We start from the raw sequence: 19,897 nt of genomic DNA on the forward strand, positions 1-19,897 counted from the left end.
GTCAGCCCTTTCTCTGAGAGGTAGAACAGCTGTCTAGTCATGATGGGTTTGGAATCAGAGAGACCCTGATTCAAATCCTGTCTTTTCTGCTTAACAGCCAGGTGAATTTGGATAAAACGTCCTTAACGAGAGCTCAGTCTTCATTGGGTGAATGCTATAGGTCCCCTGTCGGTATTGTTTCTTAATTGGAGTAGGTCGCCTTAGTAAGCTTGGGCCTGACAGTGTTGGTTTAAAGCCCAGTGACCATTGTATAATCCCGCTTTTCAATGAGCTGCACCACCTGACCGTGAAGGGCAGAGGCACAGACAGACCCAGGGTCTCACGTTAGAAAATTCCAGGAGAGCAGGGGTTTTCGGAGAACTGTCAAATCAACCAATCTGACTCGGGGCCTATTGTTAGTACGGAACCATTATTTCTCGCTACGGCACATGTCCATGGGGAGGGCCCTCATCACAGTTACTCTTGCTCTCTGCTCACCCCTTCCGCTCTCTTTCACAGGAAGAGGCGGGGCCTACCCTGACCGGAAACTGGTTCAGGTGTTTCTCCTTGGAGGCACGCCAGCGTGGAGGGGACGAAGTCTGCGCACCCGCTGCTGCAGCTTTAAGCCATGTTCTTACTCCTAGTAAAGAGATATTTATTTAGATTTTCATCTGCCTGACTCCTGAGTGGATTCCCAACATGGGAACGAAAGAACGGCCATTTATTCTCCTCGAGCCGGGACCTGCCCCATCTGGGAGGGCCTCAGCTCTGACACAAAGAAGCAGAGCGGACGGAGGCATGTGGCCACCAGGTCACTGCCACGGGTCGCAGCCCCGCGCCTCCCCCAGGCCACGGCCCAGTAGCTGGGACTCCTTCAGCACAGTTTCTGTGTTCTGCATCCGAGAGACCTCAAGTCTGCCCAGCACCGCCAGCAAGCGGCAGTCCGCCCTAAAACTGCAGGGCGGAGCTGGGAAATGCTTCCTGTTTGATAACTACCAACAACCGGGCTTCTGCCCAGCATAGCTAGATGTGGGGAGGGCACTTAATTTGACTTCCCTTGAAAGCCATCCAAGCGATGGTTTAGGAAGGCCATTAGAATTCCAGGTTCCGAAAGTTGTAAGATTTTCCTACGACTTAGGGTGATTTATGTATGACATTGTGTAACCTCTCAACGCCTCACTTTCACATCTGTAAAATAATAAAAATATCTCAAAAGTTTTATTGTGCAAGTTAAATTAAAAAGCTAATGTTTGGCACTAAGCTATTATTATTATCATCAAAAAATTGTAACTATTAGTATTATTGTTTAAAGGAGAAAATGATACCCACTGGGAAGCTCCTCTCTGGACCTGAAACCTGCATATCAGCAATTACTTGGAACTGGACCTCTGGCTCTCCCTCTCCTGCCAGCAGCCTGCACCCAGTTCTGCTGAGGCAGCTTGGAAACCATGCCCTGGTGCGATAGCAAAGAGGACACCTAGCCTTTTCCTCCCCTTCACCCCAGGAGAAAAAGTGTGGGAAAGTTACCCATCCACCCACCTTCAAACCTTTGAAACAAATTTCAGTTATATTCTTGCCAAATAAAAAACAAAAATTAATAAGAACTTACTTAAAATAACAAGTTGTCAGCATCTTGAAATATCCTGGCTTTCTAGTCAAGAGAGTTTACAAAAAATAAAAATAAAAAAAAAACCACCGTTTCATAACTTCTAGGCCAAATTTTTTCTTACACATTCAGCCTACACCCCCACCCCTTCCTTAGCCTCTACCTCGTGAGCTCAAATGGAAAACCAGCCTTGGCTCCCGGCCTCCTGTGCCCACTCGGAGGTGGAAATGGTTAGTCTGGAATTGGATTGAGGGTCCCTGCAGCAGGCTGACACCCTTTCAACTGAGCCATATCTAACACTGAGCAGGCTGTGACCAACAACTCTCAGGACGTGTGCCTTCACGTAAGTGTGCTGCAGGAGATCCGTGTTCCTCCTAAGTGAGAAAATGTGGAAGGAAAGTTCAGCTGTCCCACGAGCTGGCTGCTTCAGTCACAGAGCCACACCACAAGTGAATTTGGGCAAATTCTGGTGCCACTAATGTCTAAAGCCCTAACGTGCTCTTCTCCTTAAGACTAAGTGGCACTGAGCAAGAGTGAGGCTACTAAGCTGTCCTTCATTTCAGACTCTCTTCCCTGACCTGTGTGTACATTGACATTTAATCATGTTGCAAGTTGTGACAGACCTAAATAGCCACATGGTCACGTGCTGCTGAACACATGGCAAGCAGTCATGCATTCCTCACCTGAGAGCACCCGTATCCAGGAACTCGTGGTCAAAGGCTGGCCGTTCCATTTGGAGATCCTCCAGTTGTTGAAGAGTTCTTCCATTTCCTGCCAGCTTAATATTGTTGTGTACTGTGCTGGGTCCTGAATCAATGGATGGTAAATGTGATCCCACTTCCGGTAAACACACTGAACATCCCTCCATCTAGTCCTCAGTGGCATGGCCTTGGTCTCCCTCCCTTCCTGATCTGTCTCCACTGCACTTGCACTAGCTGGCCTATGCCACTCTTCCAGTGTAGGCCCAGAATTGACACTGGAATCTGTTCAGTGCAGAATAAACATGTCCTCTTTCGCAATCTATTTTAAAACATGCAGCCTAAGATTGACAGTCATGTCATTCTCTCATTGAATTTTCTGTCAATATAGGCAAAATAGCTTAAGATTAAGAGTAGAGGTTTTGGATTCAGATAGTATTGGAACAAGCATTAGTTCTACTTCTTACCTTGGGTGATCTGGGTAAATTGTTTAATCTGTCTGGATTTTTTAAGAATTTGAGTGGTGGGGGCAGTTGAAGGGAGTAATAAAATAGTGCCTGCGCAGTGTCTGACCCATAAAAGGCTCATTAAAAGCTGGCTATTCTGCATTTCATCGCTGTCATCTCCAAAATCTTGAAGTCCTTTCCACATGTGCTGCTGCTCTGTCCAACTCCCAGGTGTTCCGGACATGGCTGGAGGTCCTAACACCTTTAAGATCTAGCCCATTACTTTAGCCTGTTCTTTGGCATCCTGAATTTGTCATGTGGTCATGGGACCTATTGTCCTCTTAGGCTCACAGCATCTGGAATTTTCTTCAGCTGTATCCAAGTAAAGTATGAGTAAGTAGGTTCAAAGGCAGAGGCCTGGAATTTAATCCCGGGCCTTCTCTTCTAAATTAGCATCAATCTTTGAACTCGTACTCTCTGGCCCTGCTCATTCAATTACTCACAACTTTGCAACATCCCCCAAACTGTTCTATGAAGTAATCTCAGGAAGAAATTCTGGCTACCTACCATTTCTGCATTATTTTCTTTAGGGAACATGCTATGAAACATGAAAAACTCATTTCTTTTTTTTTTTTTCATAAAGTCCCTACATATAACATGCTTCATGCACAAGTCTGTAATTCAGCATGTTCTAGCACAAATTACAATCAACTAATATTATGACTTCATTTAACAGAATAATACTTTAAATTTTTTATGAGAAAATAAAGATATTTTACTTAGTAAAATAGTTTAAAATTACAATTGTAAGTTAGAAAAGTTTGCCTACATGTTTCCCTATAGCATTAACTCAGGCTGCCTTATTTATTTATTTATTTATTCATTTATTTATTTTTACTAAGAGTCAAAAGAAAAAAACATGAAACTACCAGTGAAAACCTGGCATTATACCTTACATGTCTGACATACAGATTCAAACTGGTCAGATTCTGACCCTGAGACTTGCCAGTGGGCACAGGCGGCATGGAGCACAGGGCTGCAGTGTATAGTGCTGCCGAGTGGCGGCTGGCCTTTTAGACGACGTGCATTTTAAGGACACTTGGTTGGCCAGAGGGCTTTTAGGACTGCCAGAAGCACAGGCAGGATAGCCGTGATGTGGTAGGTGGAATTCTAAGATGACTTCCAAGATTCCCATCCTCTGATGCACGTGCCCTCTATGGCCCCCTTCTCTTGAGTGTGAGTGGGACTGGCAAGATGACGGGCGAGCCCTCCGGTGACTAAGTTCAGTCTATGGCAAAACAAATTTTGCAGATGTGGAAAAAAAAAAAAGAAGAAAGTGATTACATTGGGTGGGCCTGATCTAATCAGGTGAGCCCTGAGAAAAGGTGAGAAAAATTCAAAGAGAGAGAGATTCTCCTTCTAGCCTTGAAGGAACAAACTACCCTGTTTTGGAGAGGGTCACATGGCAAGGACCCTAGGCGACCTCTAAGAACTGAGAGCAATTTCTGGCTGACGGCCAGTAAGGAAATGAAACTTCAGTCCTACACTTTCAAAGAACTCAATTTTGCCAACAACCAGAGAGCTTGGAAAGGAAACCTGAGCCTCAGGTGAGATCACAGCCCTGGATGGTCCCTTGATTTCAGCCTAATGAGACTCAACAGCCAACCTGTGCCAGGACTCTTGACCCATGGAAACTGGGAGACAGTATGTGTTGTTTTCAGCTGCCGCGTTTGTGGGAAGATGTTACGCAGCGTGGATAACTGATTCACCCAGGGAGAAGTTAATGGTAGGGAGAACAGTTGCTCAGAGGAAGCACAACTTAGAACGACTCTTTCAGAATAAAATGGTTTTCCTGATGGTTGATTTTTATGTGGCCACAGAAGAAACTTCACTGAATCGAGACATCATGCTGAGCTTTCATGAGTAGACACAGATTTTCTTTTCTTCTACAGCTGTAGTTCTCAAACATCAGCATGCATCAAAATCACCTGTAAGGTTTATTAAAACCAATGGTGGGGTCCCACCCTAGAATTTCTGATTCAGCAGGTCTAGGGAACTGCCTGGAAATTTGCTTGTCTGACAAGTTTCCATGTGATGCTGGTACCGCTGGCCCAGGAAACTCACTTTGAAAAACACTGCTGTGTTATAAATGAAGAGACTCTAGTTGTTTTTAATATTTGATTTGTATATCCAGCCTTTTCCATTTGATGTGAAAATATCTTGACAAGATTTCTTTAAACCAAGGTGAAGATAAAGAGAAGGCATAGAAATTGATATACTTCTGAGCAGTCCAAAGTGTTTTTTTTCCTCTGATTGGTTGTCTCACAACTGTATTTGAGATGAGAGACTAATTAAACCAGGTTTTAAAAAAAATTATGTTGCTCTGTTTCCACAGATGACAGGTCAATATGGGAGACCTGTAGGACATCTATGTTTTCCCTGTCTACCATCGCCTCCCCAGCTCCCAATCTTTGCTGCACCTGTCATTGGAGGGTAGCACCTCGGGGCCCTTGCTCTCAGCTGCAGGTGCTCCACCTGCAAGACAGGCGCTCAGGAGAAGCAGAGAGCCTGCGAACTGCATCAGTCCTGACAGATCACTGCATTGTGAACCCCCCCCAAGATGCAACCAGGGCATCAAACTGGGAGCAAAAATAAAGTCTTGACTGAGATTTGGGGACTTCACCAAGGACAAAGCCCAAAAGACTACTGAAGACAAGAAAAGAAGACAAACCTCTTGCCCACAGGAGTAAGACTATAAAAATCGTGAGCATCCATCAGGGCAGGTCCAGGGATGGGCAGAAGCAGAGAGAGAGAAAAGGTTCATGTGACTATGAATCTGACCTGAAGGGTGTTTTGAATTTAGATTACGACAGGAGCAGAGGGTTAATGTCATTTTAAGACAATTTAAAGATTATTTATTTGGAGGAACTCAGTATTACCATGTTATCCAAAATTATCCCAGTTGCTCATAAGACTTGCTAATAACCTGGATTAGGGTTGGGAGGGGTTGAGGAATCTAACTGAAAACATCTGTTAAAACTGAATACGATAATCATGTCTTGTTTTTATTATTTTGTTCATGATTCAATCTTGAAAGAGAGAACTGAGTGATTATCCAAGTGGATTTGTATTTATATGCAGAGTGTAGGTGTGCCTTGCCTTTGCATTTCAAAATAAAAATGACTGAGCCTTTCCATTAGTACGGTTTGGATCACCCTAGCCGCCAGCTTTTATGGTTTTATTTATTTGCTTTCCCTAAGGAGATACAGGCACTTTGTGGGCCTTTCCCAAGCTGCTGGGAAATGATTGATGGTTGGGCTCTGTTCAATCCAAGTAATGCGGGGTGTCTGGAGCACTGGTAATCGTATCCTACTGCCTTTAAAGACCACTGCCAAAGTATCCACAGCACAGAGGTTTGGCAACTTCATTTAATCATAGCAAAAGGATTACAAGTGCAAAAATGAGTCCCGAAACAGCCATGAAATGGGCCAATTCAGAAACTGATTCAGGCTGAGAAGTTGCTTAGGCTCGCTCCTTCTCACGGCGGCCTCGTCTTACGCCTCTCGAATTGCCTTCACCTCAGCTAGGGTTGGCAGTACAGAAAAGAAAAGATGCCCAGGGAAAGTGACTTTAGATCATAGAAATAAACTGTGTCTGCAAGGGAGAACCGGTGACCTCAGGCACAGGGCTGCTGAGTCCCAAACCATGGTGTTCAGATTATTCTGGGGTGGGAAGACTAAAGCAACAGTCTAGCTGGTGGGATCTTCTGAAAGAGAAGCCAGGTAGTAAATTTAGAAGCTGTCCCTTGTTTCTTTAAAGTGAGAAACTGCAGCCATCTGTGACACTTTATTTACCAATCGTAATACACTTTGCATGAAGAGCAATAGCTTGTTCACTGTTCAACAACCATTTTATGATCATAGCAGGGCTTAAGGGTGATTTGTGACCAGGTGTGGAACTAGAATTTCTCAATTACAACCTCAGTGTTAGAGGCTTCTTTTCATTCTGGGCGTAAGTGTGGAGGCTCCAGTGTGAAACCTTTGGTCCCTCTGTTCCAGAGGGGCAGGGAATGAGAGAAAGTGGGCAAGAAGAACACTGTTTTGTGCCAAAACATCCATCTGCTTGGTGCTCTCTTGCACAAGTGCCTGGACAAAGTAAAATTGTAACACAAAAACCACAACATCCAGCACGTTTCCATTAGGCAACTCTAGTCACTAAAAAAAGTGCAAATGCAGACTCCTGTGTAAATCTGATTTGCCATGCTAGGCCAAGCTTATTTTATTACATACATTCTGCATTCTAAGAACTAGTAACTTCATATGTAAACATTAAGCATACAGAGTTAAAATTCAAGGCCACATTGTATCATTGATTGTCTCTTTTATCTTGTGTCTTTGGCTGGCCGAGATCAACTCGTAGTGTATAAATGCATAAGTTATATAATTATTATATAAAAAGAAAAAAAAAAACATTGACTTGTATACTTCATTCTGACAAACGCACAGCGTTCGCGACTCGAAAAGGAAAACTGGAGCCACCTACCCAAAATGCCTACGTGATTTCTCACTGTGGTCGCCAAGAAGGCCGACTCTTACCTGACCCTGTGGAGGACAAAGCCCCCACGGAATGATGAGGTCCTGAATGTTTCTTTTAAATATCAGACAATTCCAGTTAAAATTTTCTTTTGACAAACAAAAAAAGAGATGCTCATTTTTGCTGCTGACTTCTACTACTTCCCCTTTCTCCGTTACGCTGTGTCCTTTCTCCTAACACTGGGGCATAACACTGACCGCGCAAACCCGCAAGTCTCCATAACTCATTCTCCACACTCCCCAAATGTCCTCAAGTCCAATCTTTACTGCTTGAGAAGTTTCTCTCCCAGCCCGTGCCACCTCCTCCTCTGTTCCCTCCTCTTCCTCCTCTTCCAGCCCTCTGCCTACAATCACACACTCACTCTGCACACATTCTCGGTCCCACCATTTGGCTCATAGTCTGGTAATACTGTAAAGGAGTTGGAAACTCTGGGTCATCTTCACAGTTGGAGAGAGCTGACAGCTCCCATCAAATGGAATGTATCTGATTTCAACCAAAACAGCAAACGCCGCTGAGTTCCATACCGACGTCTGCTGATGGGCTGCGGTCTCTCTCATGTCTTTTTGTTTGTTTGTTTTTGATATGTTTCTATCTTTAAATACAGGTAGTTTTCCTTAAAATGACATTATAAACGGTATGTTAGGTCACAACTGTGTTATTTCTATTGCTTTAGTTTAATCCCAGTTTGCATTAGCAGAATCCCACACTCTAAAGTTTATACACGTCTTAAGACCACTTTCTTTGGCACTCTGTCCTTGTGACTTCATGTTTCTACATACAATGTCTTTTACAAGGCCGGTCCTCAGTTTACATGTCCATATACATTACAATTTTAGCATCCTCCTTATTTCCGTAGTAATATTTGAGTAACTCCCTCCTGCTAAGAGTCTTTGGACCTCTTCCCTGGCTTCCTTCCCTAGCCCCAGTAAAGCTTTCTCATTCCTCTTGAGGCACTTTTGATTCATGTTCTCCAATAGAGTTTGTGGCGATTTATTGGTGATTGTACGTTGTTGGGAAAGGCCTCTGTCGGGTCTTTAGTAGTAACTGCCCAGATGAGAAGGCATATGGCCGGCGGGAAGCCTAGTGTTAGGGTAGATACCCCCAGTTGGCGAATTCCAGTATGGGTTTGCGGCAGCAAAGAAACTGGAAGATGTCACGGGGAGGGCTGGAGGGTGGGGAGCCACAAAGTTCATCTTCTGCGGGTGGGCGTGGTAGGAGCCCATGTACGGGAGGTCTGAGGGGTACTTGTACAGAGACGACTCCGGTGGATGGGGCTGCAGGGCCTGGGTGATCCCGTGGAAGTCGAACTTGTAGGCGTAGCGCTTGCCGTGGACTTTGGTCATGATATTTTTGTCATAGTAATAACGGAGGGCACGGCTGAGTTTATCGTAGTTCATGTTGGGTTTGCTTTTCCGCTCTCCCCAGCGCCGGGCAACCTCGTCGGGGTCTGTCATCTTGAATTCCCCATTGGTGCCTTCCCAGGTGATGCAGTTGGAGTTGGAGCTGTCGGACAGGAGCTCCAGGAGGAACTGCCAGAGCTGGATCTGGCCACTCCCTAGTGAAAGAAAACACCTGTGAGAACAGGGCCTGAGGTGAAGACAGACGTCCCCTCTTGCACGACACAAGTGGGTGCTGTTGGGGCGCCACCCACACGCCCTTCTGCTGCCCTCTTCTCCAGAGAACTGCCCTTGGCTGCACAAGAGCTGCCTCCCCCACCCCCAGGTATCCCATGGCCAGACGGACCGACACGGGGCAACACGGGCCCCCTTGCCTCAAGGAAGGACCAACTCTGCAATGCGGTTCCCACTCTGGAGCTCCTAGTGGGATTGGCGGAAGCGAGGGTCCAGCTTTAAGGGGCTTAAGGGAGGTCAGAAGCTTCCTTAGCATTCCCCTGCCCTATTCCAATTCCTCACTCCCTGTCTCCTGAGAACATACTCTTATTCAGTCTCCTCTACAAGCGACCTTATCCCAAGCCCCGCCTCTAGGAAACCTGACCTAAGACATGATCCTTGGTGACTATCAGGCTGCACTAACAGATCCAAGTCCTTTACAGAATGCAGAGAATCCAGACAGGGCCAAGTTCAGGTTGGTACCATCCAGTTCTGACTTCCTTAAAAGAAGAGCCAGAGCGGCCTGGTGCTCAGGGGATGGAAGAGCTATTCTTTCCTGTTTTGTGAGGCAGAAAGTGCCATTATGTGAATGGCAATAATGACTTAATACCATTTATATTGGCTAGGTCAAGTAAGATAATAAAAGTTAGACTTAGGAAATGAACTTCTAAAAGTTTATGGAAAAAAATAGAGAATGGAAGTAAACACCGTTATTTCTAACATAACATTTTGCTGGCGCTCAGAAAGCGATTCTGTCAAAACTTTTCCTAGAACAGAATTAACCCACTCAAAATGAGGAAGTTTAGAAAAAAGTTGGCGCCTTTTCAAACCAGATCACCCAGTTCCAGTATTTAGGCAAGTGCATCGTAACGGAAATCCACGCGTTGCCCCTGCATTGCAAAGCCAATTGTGTTAAGCAGCGTTTCCAAAAGAAAATCCGCAACAATGGGAGGTTGCAAGTCCTCCTGGGGAGTCGAACGAGACTTTGCCTTGGTCAAAGAGATCTCATTTCCCTGGTGTACACAGACAGAATTTTCTTGATCCCAACTGAAAGCACAGATATGGGTTTTATGTTTTATGAAATTCAGAGAAAAGTCGAGACACATCATTCTGGCCACTCTGTTACAATACTTTAAGATGATATGTGGCTCCCCAAAGCAGAGAAGTGTGTAAATATTGACAGTAGCACTGAGCACCAGGAGAGGCTAAGCCGCGTCGAACAGATTTCAGAGCTTTCAAAACGGATGGGAGGCAGGTCTTTCTTCCCAAACTCCAGCTACAGCACTGCCCGGCCCTTATTACCCAAAAGATTACCTTTTATTATAAGTAATAACAATAGATGTGATAAAATGATGAAAGTAACTTTAACTGGCAACTACTCTGGGATTGATATGATGTAAAAATCAATTATAAGTTGGTTTTCCTCTAAATTCTTCCTAACTTGCTCCCTATATAAATTGTCCAGCTCATAAATCCTTCTTTGCATGTTGGCTACATGGACATGGACATGTTTGTGAATTCAGCCATACAATGGCATCGTGAGAAAGGTCAGCCTTTGCCGAATGTATTTTGGAAAATGCTCGTTTTCAATCTAGCAACACATTTGAAATGTATTAACAGCTTGTAGTTCGTTGCAATGGAAGCCTTTGCTTTTTCAGAACCACATATACAGACTGTTCTCAATCAAGTTTTGTTGCCTCCAACATTTCATTAATATGCATTTAAAAAATACAAAGAACGGTATGAGAAAAACATATGGTCTTAGTATATATATACACATAGAGAGAGAGAGAGAGACAGAGAGAGAGAGAGAGAGAGAGAGAGTAACCAAAGGAGTACAACTTGAAAAAAATTCCATTTTTGACCTGGGAATAGGGAAAAACATGGATTTTTGATTTAATAGTCTAACATATGCTTCAGTGTAAACACATACAGTTGTTTGAAAATAAATATTCAGTGTCAGCTTCCTCCTATAGAGAGAGTAATTCCACAGATTTTGTATAAATGCACAGACCTGCCAAACAGCAACATAACACTCAATATCTATTCAAACCTTGGCATCGCCTCTTAGGAATTTGTCCCTCACCCACTTCCCCTATAAACGTGTGTAGGAGAGAACCAGTGGAGAAAAGTGATCTCATGTCTCTACTAGAGAGTCGGGATCTAAATCCATGGCTGGAAACTCAATGCCCAAAGGACAGACAAGCTTGTTTCTCACTCGACTATTTCATGCATTCGCCATGAAGACGCATTAGCTCAGGCCGTGGGAGCATTTCAAGGGTCTATGGAAATGAGAGATCTGTAAACAAAGTTCATCAGCTTCCGAACCTGAGAATAAAGCCGGAAATGCAGTCGATGAAAGTTAGTAAATAGTACAAAATGTAATGTCATGTTAAACTCATTAATCATTAAATTTACTATTCGTAACAAAATTCACTGTATTTGCAGGGTGTGGAGCGGATTTTCCTACAGGGCAAGAATTCTCAAGGATGAGCCACGGCTGCTGGGAAATCTTTGTTAATGGCAAAGCAAATGAGCTGCTCTCAGCCACAGAATTTCAAAAACAATCTATTACATTTTTATTTTACTGCCAAAACAATACCGTTTATAATGCATGATGAGGTGCATTATTGGAATAGGGATTCCAAACAAGGATGCCTGGGCTTAGGAAAGCCTACAGGTGGCTTGGGTCCCTCACTGGCCGAACTAACAGGTAAAAAGAGACGCCCTGAAAAGACAAGAGTTCCAATCTGAGCAGCATCGCTGCCTCCACCTCATGAATCACCTTTCCTTGGTACATCTACGCCTCATTCTGTCTTAATAACGTCTTTGCAATGTTAGTAAGGAGCAGCTAGTTTTGTCCTAGGGTAATTAATAAAAAATAATAATAAAAAAAAAACAGGATTGGGGCCAAAAAAAAAACCAGTGGCAGGCAGCATCCTGCACCTACGGGGGATCCCTGTGCACCTGTGCAGGACAGGGAGTGGGTGTGGCATTTAAGAGCCCAGAAGGTGACCCTTTAATTTGGAGGAGAAAAGTAATCTCCTAATACAGTTAAAACAAAAGGACAGAAATGTGTTAGCAAAGAAGTACAGTCTGAGCACAAAAGGGCAAAAGAGAAAAAAAGAAAAAAAAAAAAAAGAAAGCAACCTAAACGGTTTACAAACCACAGAGAAAAGCAGAGAGCTGCAGAGTGACTCAGCAGCTGCGGGCTTGGTGGAAGTGTCGCACGGGCCACTGCAGCCGTCAGCTGACAGAGGAACAAGGGCAGTCAGCTCCGGGGCCGGGAGTTGGAGGGGCCCCGGCCAGCACCACGTGGCAGTGGTTTGGGGCCACTTTCTGTAGAAGCTGGGGGCGGAGCAGATAATCCCCTGTGCAGGGCAGCAGGTGTGTCCTGCTGAAGTCTTTGCCCTGAGGCTCAGACACCACTTGCCGGAGGGGCAGGGACGCATGGCGATGGCCACACCAGCTTTGGAGTTGGCACTGCCTCGGTTGAATCCTGGCTCTGCCACTTACGGGACCTAGGGCAACTCCCCCAGCTTTCTCCGTCACAGTGTTCTCATCTATAAAACGGGGTGTCAAAATAGTACTATCTTGCAGGGTCACCGTAAGGATGACCTCAGTACGTGAATGCTCTTGTCATGATTTCTTTGGGCTGAAAACCAGAGTTTAAGGAAAAGTATACTTCTTGCCTATAGCCAAAAGGAAAGCAACTACCCTCCCCCACCCCCGGGAACACCAAGGGGTTGTTCTCAGGGCTGACCCATACCCTTTGAAAGCTTACTATGCGCCAGGCAGCATCCTAAATACCTTACATGTGTTAGTTTATTCAATCCCCACAAAAATCATGTGATGAGCCCATGGCAGAGGTGAGGAAATTGAAGTTCCAAGAGGTAGACTGCCTTACCTTGCCCAGGGTCAGCAAGGGTCGGGACCCAGATTCCAGGCTGCCATGCTTAGTCACTGCACGGCCACTGCTTTCAGGCCTGGCTTGTGCACACACCTCCGCAGCCTCCTCAAATCCCTCCCAGGTTGTCCCCTCCCTGGGCCTGGAATATTGCATGCTCCCACCTCCTGACAAATTGCAAAATATCCCTAAAGTGGCCTGTAGCTCCACATGAAGCAGGATGCATGCTCGCAGCTACCGTTAGAGAGTACCCACTTAGCATGGAGGGAGCCTCTGAACACACCCCAAGAAAACCCTTTCATGGGAAGATAATTTAAATTCATTAGAAAAGCCACGTTAAATTCTCAGCCATTCCAAAGGGACATAAACGAGCCGTGATACTTATAACTGATCCATGACATCAGAATGCAGGTACACACTTTTCTCAGCAGGAGAAATGATGTCCCAAGTGCACACCAAATGAACATTTGGGATAGAGATGCTGGGATGCTGATATCATCTTGCACATTCATGCCGCATGATGTAATGTTTCCACTTAAAATGATGAAAAAGAGTTTGCATCGTATGAAGAGCAAAGGCAGCAAGTTTGAAGTGATGAAGGATTTATTTATCAGAGAATGGAAAAATAGAATCAAACAGGAAAAAGCGTTCTCATTAATAGAAAGATAAAAGACACACTAGTTTCGGGGGAAAAGGTCACATGAATACAACTGGCACAGGCCTAGGCATAGATGGGGAGAAGGTCTAATTGATTATAAACTAAGTAAGTCTTTATCTTAAAGTCACTTGATTACAAATCAAAGTGTGGTTGTTGCTACTTTCCCCCGGCCCAGTAAGAAAAGTCTTAACAGTGTGAGGCGCAGACCTTTGCTCACGATGTCAATGCTCCAGGCTGCTTTGCTCCAGGACGCCTTCCCCAGGCCTGGTAAGTGTCTCCCAGCCCAGAGCCCAGGTCCCTCCACCTGCAGGGCGCACCCCAGGCTGCTGGAAACAGGGCTGCTGCCGTGTGTCCCTGCAGAGTTGGTGTTCTGCTTAGGGGCAAGTGACTTTCTTTGGCCCCGTTTCCCAGATAAGCCAAGCAGCAACATGGGCATGGACGTATATTTCATTTGGCCAATTTGTGAGTGAAAGGCCAGCCTGATCTTGTCTGGTGCAGCTTGACTTCTTCCTCTTCCTTCCTGACCTCATATTCATCCCCTGCACCTAGGCGGTTGTTAAACTCAACAGAAATCCTTCCTTTCTATTCTCAGTCCTCGTTTTCCAAGACCCTCCCATCCCTTCCTACTCAGTCGGGGGCAGTGTAGGGCAAGACAACAAAAACGGAGTCTGGAGGCAGTCAGGTTTCACATCCAGCCTTTCTCCTTACTGGCTGTGTGACTCAGGGAAAGTTACTTCACTTCTCTGGACTTCTGATTCCTCTTCTGGAGAATGGAGACAATGCGCTCCCTGGGCTATAATGAGGCACAGAAGGGATCTCGGACATAGCACACTACATTGGGGGTGCATTCCATGGGGTGGGAACTGTTTGATTGTTACTTCACATTATTGTATTAATGTTCCCTGAGTGTTACAGCTTCCGTCCTTTTCTTCTTCCTAATCTATCCCGAACATTGTTGCCGGATCAGTCTTCCTGAAGCATGACTGATGATAATCATCTCAAAGCACAGTTATTCTTTGTATCTGAACGGCTATGTGCCCGTTGCAGAAGGAGCAGCAGTTTGAGAAGGCCACAGACTCAGGGACCTGGGCTACAAGCCGGACGTGCACACAGAAAAAAGAGCGTGTGGCTCCGTGGTTTGGACGGTGTTGTGACTACGTGTGTCCATCTCTCCACTGGCTGAAAGCTCCCCGAGGTCGAGGACTATATCTCCTTGTCCCTGGGAATTGTTTATTCAGCGAATAATTATTGAGCGCCTAGTCTAGGCCCCAGGCTAACCAGTCCCCTCTAGCTGCTCAGCTGCTTAAAAAATATTTACTGAATTAATTAACGTGATCCGAAATTTAATGTCAAAGATGCAGATGCTAAAAAAATGATGGTATTTCATGTTCTCGATGTATAGATTCTCTTGTGGGGATGTACGCTGATTGAATCTGAATTTTTCCACTTCTAACCCTATTTTGGCCTCAAATATTTAGGAAGCGTACATTCCAGCTTGTACTTGCAATAAGCCTGTGACTTCTTGGCACTTGAGTTTGCAGTTGACAATATGCAACATACGCTATGAATTTCTGAAGCTGGTGCCGGCACAGCTGGTTCTCATCTGAATACAAACGAAGAAAGCTCTTTGGCTGGCACTGGAACGTGAGGACAGGTGACCATCCTTGGCAAGGAACTGGTTACAAAGGGGCCAATTAAGAATCTGCACTTTCTTCTAGCATCTAAGTTCAGAAACAGACCATCAAATGCTGAACAGACCATCATGATGCCGAATTTGAAATCTCGTGGTTGTAATTAAAGTCCTCTTTTTAAAAATATTAGTTATTTTATCTGCTCATGTTTTGGGTTGAATTGTGTCCCTGCCAATTGACCCTCCCCCAGTACCTCAGAATGTGACATTTTTTGGAGATAAGGTCTTGAATGAGGAAATCAAGTTAAACTGAGCTCATTGGTGGGGGGGTCCTGTTCTGATATGACTGGTGTCCTTATAAAAAGGGGAAATTTGGGCACAGATGCAGACTGCATAGGAGGAAGATGACATGAAGACGCAGGGAGAAGACAGTTGTCTGCAAGCCAAGTGGAGAGGCTGGGACAGACCCTTCCCTCGCAGCCTCAGAAGGAACTAAGCCTGTCACCACGACGCCAGGATGCCAGACTTGCAGCCCCCAGAACCGTGAGACAATACATTTCTGTTGTGTAAGCCACCCAGTCTGTGACTATCACAGCTCGGATTAGGTTAGAATGTTCTTTGCTAAAGCTAAAATCTTAACTTATAACCTGACCCATTTTTTCCACTATGGCAAATAATCCAGTGAAACCTAAAACTGAAATTTGTCCAGCTGAAGGAGCTTCTCACCAATACCAGTTTACCTTAAAGCTAAAAGAATCAAGGATCGCTTTATAAGGACAAAATCCTCATGGATGTCTCACCTGGATTTGCGAGGCGGCTACTCGTCGGTCCAAGAATCTGGTAAGGGTCTGCAGCAGAAAGAAAAGACATCACATCTCAAAGACACAGTCGTGACTTAGTCCGCTGTGACTTCAGACGTAATGCTGACTCAGTTGTGTTTTCAGATTCCAGAGCTGAAAATGTCCCCAACCCCAAATCACCTGCCTCCACCTGCCGTATGAGGTAAGATGCCGCCTAGGATCTCGGTGAAGTTTCTTGCCAGAGGCTTCCTACTGGGTAGCAGGGTGCAGATTCAGCCCCAGGTTCCTGACACCCAGCCCAGGGACCACACCACAGGGTATAAACAGGGCAGACGTGTGCCAAGCCCCCAGCCGGCCCCAGGGCCATGTTGGCAGTGCCGTTCAGCACCACAATGGCAACCTTCCACTGCGTTTCCACGGTGGCCCCGACACAGACACTGATATACTCAAACATACCGTGAAACATGCATTTGGCCATAAAGGAACTCATAGATCACCAAGCAGCAGCCTATGTGCAGGGGGAATGTTTTTCCCATTTTCTTTGCATAGGTTTTGGAAATGTTTTAGCACAATCTCAAGTCATACCGACTGAGTAGGCTGATGGTTTGGTCCCCATTTTATATATGGAGCACTCATAAAGAAGAAAAAATAACATTAATCTCATTTAAGAAGTGACGCATTTTAGAAATGCCCTGAGGAGCCCGCATCTTCTCTTAGGGCATCCAGGTGGTCCCTGGAACGTACCTAACTGAGGACGCTGGTCTTCAGTTTTGGGCACTGTGGAAGGAGACGGTTGAGCAGCTGAAAATCCAAAAATAAAAAAGACAATCAGCTGTAACTTATATTTGGCCACTTGTCTTTGATGCTGTGTAATCATTCCGTCAATCGCTTTAGTTACTAACATAATAGCGTAACTCTTGTAATAAGAAGCATCTTATGGTAAGGAAAATATAGTAAGGAAAATTATCCCTTTCTAAGGAAAACAAATATAAACATCATAACAAAAAAAGAGAGGCTATTTTCCATTATTTAAAACATTTATACCCCTACTTTTTCCAAAAGTAAAAAAAAAAAAAAAAGTATTTGAGATGGCTTACAACACATTAAAATAAATCATCATCTAAAATAAACAGATAAAGGAAAACCACCAGGAAAATAAATAAAGCCAGGGATACTGTAAGCATGGCCACGATTAAGGAAATCAACAATTATGTCATCTGTACACAAACATCCCATGAAACATGCATGTGTCCATGCTGAAATATGCTACATCGTTCCTTTCTATTATGAAAGTAGGTATAGCCCAAATAGAGAAAGAGTCACTGCTTTTAATAAAGATCAGTCGTGCTTTGTGGTCCATGGAACAAACCTTCCACGTGTTGAAAAATCATAATTAACCACAGAAATTATGATTTACTCCACCCACAGTTGTCCAAGCAGCCTCAAGGCAGGGGGAGCCAACACTGTACCCACCTTTCGACTGGGGGGTGGGGTGGCCGTGACCGGTCCAGGCTGATCTCCTGGGAGGCTCATAGGGTAAATCTGTAAAGACAAATAAATGGACTAAAAGATCAATAATGTCATTTTTATAATAGATGCTTTGGTTTTTTATTTGATTTTGTGTTTATTAGAATAAATGCTGTGTAAGAAAATGTAGTAATCCAAAGAATCATTCTGCTAGATTTGGGTTTTATTTACAAGTTATAATTTTGCATATTTTATGGATCTCAAATTCTCACCCATTTATCTGACAACTTCCACTGACAGATCCTCCCAGAGCTTTACTCTTCTTAAAGTAAGTTCCTACAATCGTAAGGCAAGACCATGTTGCAAGTTTCTTTCACGCTATCCTGCTTCTAACTTAGGCTGATCTAAACCTAGCCCTCCGTTTTCTTCATGATGCATCCAAAACAGAGTCCACAACTTGGATGAATCAAACCCATTTTGTTTGAGGTCTGTCCCTAAATCCATCAAAGGACATTCCTGCTCCTCTTCCTTCTCTTTCTTCCTTGGAAATGATTCCTGTCTTCTTGGCCTCTCACTGACCTGCTGCCTCTCTTGGCCAACCTCCATTTCCCTTCATAATCTCATCCATTTTTATCAAATCAGTTTTACCTGATGTAGTTATTTTTGTAGGCAGATGTCTACTCTTTCTTATTTTCTAAATGAATTTAGAATTTCTCTAAAATGAATTGCTTTTCCACTGGGGGGAGGAGAGAATGGGTAAATTCACACCTAACGGGTACAATGCACATTATCTGGGTGGTGGGCACACTTATAACTTTGACTCAAACTGCACAAAAGCAATTTATGTACCTCCATAATATTCTGAAATTTAAAAATAAATAAATAATAAAATAAAATAAAATAAATAAATAAAATGAATCACAGGACTGAAATAGGATTCTCCCCACAACACATCAACAGTGGCCTTCAGAGCTTAAGTACATGCCAATAATTTCTTTGTATTTATAATGTAATGTCACTTGTCCCATAAAACTTCATTCATTGCACTTTGCATATGCAAGTCTGATAACTATACTATCCTCAGTGTAAATTCTATTAAGGATTATCAAGGCTCTAAGTCATTTCAAATTTCTTTCAAAAATATATTCCATAAGCATTATTATGCATGCTCTTATTAACTATGCATATATGTAAAGCTACATGCAATCTTATTACACAACCATTTCAAAAGCTATGTCTTCTTGGATTGACGAGTCATAGTTCAATATCATGTGCCATTCAGGGATAACTAAAGGCCATAGCCAGACAGTTTAGCAGGTATTTTGCTGCCAGACACTGAGAGATGGCTATAAAATCTTACTTGGAGGGTAGGGCAATGTTATTATTTCTAAGCCTTTCTTTAAACAAATCATTTAACCTTGTTAAAAACTGGCAATTTATTGGGTCAATCTTCAAAGAGCTTGACTATGCTGCAGAAGATACGTCTCTTCCTATTTTCATATCCCAAAGAGAATAGAAATGATATGCAACGTGAAACTCAACACAGAACTGCCTTAATTTATTTGGTCTGTTTGGCTGCAAGCATTGCTACTAGTGTGGTCTGTGAAATCCTACCCTTCAGAGCTTTAGAGGGTTAGGAAATTTTTCTTTTTAAACTCTGCCATTGCTCACCCCCTCTCTCAGCTGGCATTTTTGCATTTTTGGACCTTAAGCTTTTCCCACCCAGCTCCTCAGATTTTCACTTCTCTGGTGTTGGGGTTGCACATGGGAATTAAATCTGCAGCCGCTACCCATTTACAGCTAAATTTCAACTTAAGTCTCCGGGAGCAGTTTGCACACGGATTCTCAGCCAGTTGCATTCTGTCTAAAAGATGGTTAGCCAGAGTTTCAATTTGCCAATTGTCTCAGAAAGGAAAATCTACCAGCAGGGCGATCATAACAGCATCTAGCCTAACCCAGGAGGAGAAAGGAACCTTAACAAAGAGCTTCTATTTACCGAATGAAAAAAGCAGAAATATGTATATATACAGAAATATGTTCTAGGTCCTTGTTTGTCAAAGTGTGGTCTGTAAACCAGCAATATCAGCAATACCTGGGAGCTTGTTCGACATGCAGAATCTTATCCTGGACCTACCGCTTCAGAATCAGCATTTTAACAAGATCCCAAGTGACCTGGGTGCACATTGAAATTTGAGAAAACCTGCTCTCAGCCATTTTCTATTGCTCTTGTTTAGGACTCTGTGCTCCTGCAGATAACGATTTCAGAAATGCTACGTAGAGTGTGCCAATACAAATAAAAAGAGTGGCCAAAAGAGGCCTAGATGGACCGCTTTTATCCAAGGTCTAAGTATGCTAATGGAACTAACAGCAAGCATCAGTAGGTTAGTCAGATATTACCTTAAATAGAAAAGTGTTGCTCATGAAATGTAATTGGAAAAAAAAATTAAACACCAAACTACTACTACAAAATTATTTCGAAACTCTTTATTCAAGAAATCCTTCT

At 43.9% G+C, this 19,897-nt stretch overlaps 1 protein-coding gene across 7 annotated transcripts in view; it reads right to left on the reverse strand.

Moving 5' to 3' along the window:
• ERG (v-ets avian erythroblastosis virus E26 oncogene homolog) overlaps positions 1-19,897 on the reverse strand; it is a 274,924-nt gene that overhangs the window by 6,698 nt on the left and 248,329 nt on the right. For 6 of the 7 annotated variants that reach the window (XM_012640123.1, XM_012640121.1, XM_012640120.1 and 3 more), the window contains 4 exons: positions 17,401-17,469; positions 16,672-16,728; positions 15,928-15,975; positions 6,920-8,877 (listed from right to left, as the gene is read on the reverse strand). In XM_012640123.1, the coding sequence (XP_012495577.1) occupies positions 8,357-8,877; positions 15,928-15,975; positions 16,672-16,728; positions 17,401-17,469 (695 nt within the window). In that variant the 3' untranslated portion in view covers positions 6,920-8,356. Of the gene's footprint in view, positions 1-6,919; positions 8,878-15,927; positions 15,976-16,671; positions 16,729-17,400; positions 17,470-19,897 lie in introns of those variants that run through there. The other variant, XM_012640127.1, reaches the window with a different exon arrangement.

This window comes from Propithecus coquereli, unplaced genomic scaffold, assembly GCF_000956105.1.
Source record: "Propithecus coquereli isolate 6110/MARCELLA unplaced genomic scaffold, Pcoq_1.0 Scaffold148, whole genome shotgun sequence".
Taxonomy (NCBI): domain Eukaryota; kingdom Metazoa; phylum Chordata; class Mammalia; order Primates; family Indriidae; genus Propithecus; species Propithecus coquereli.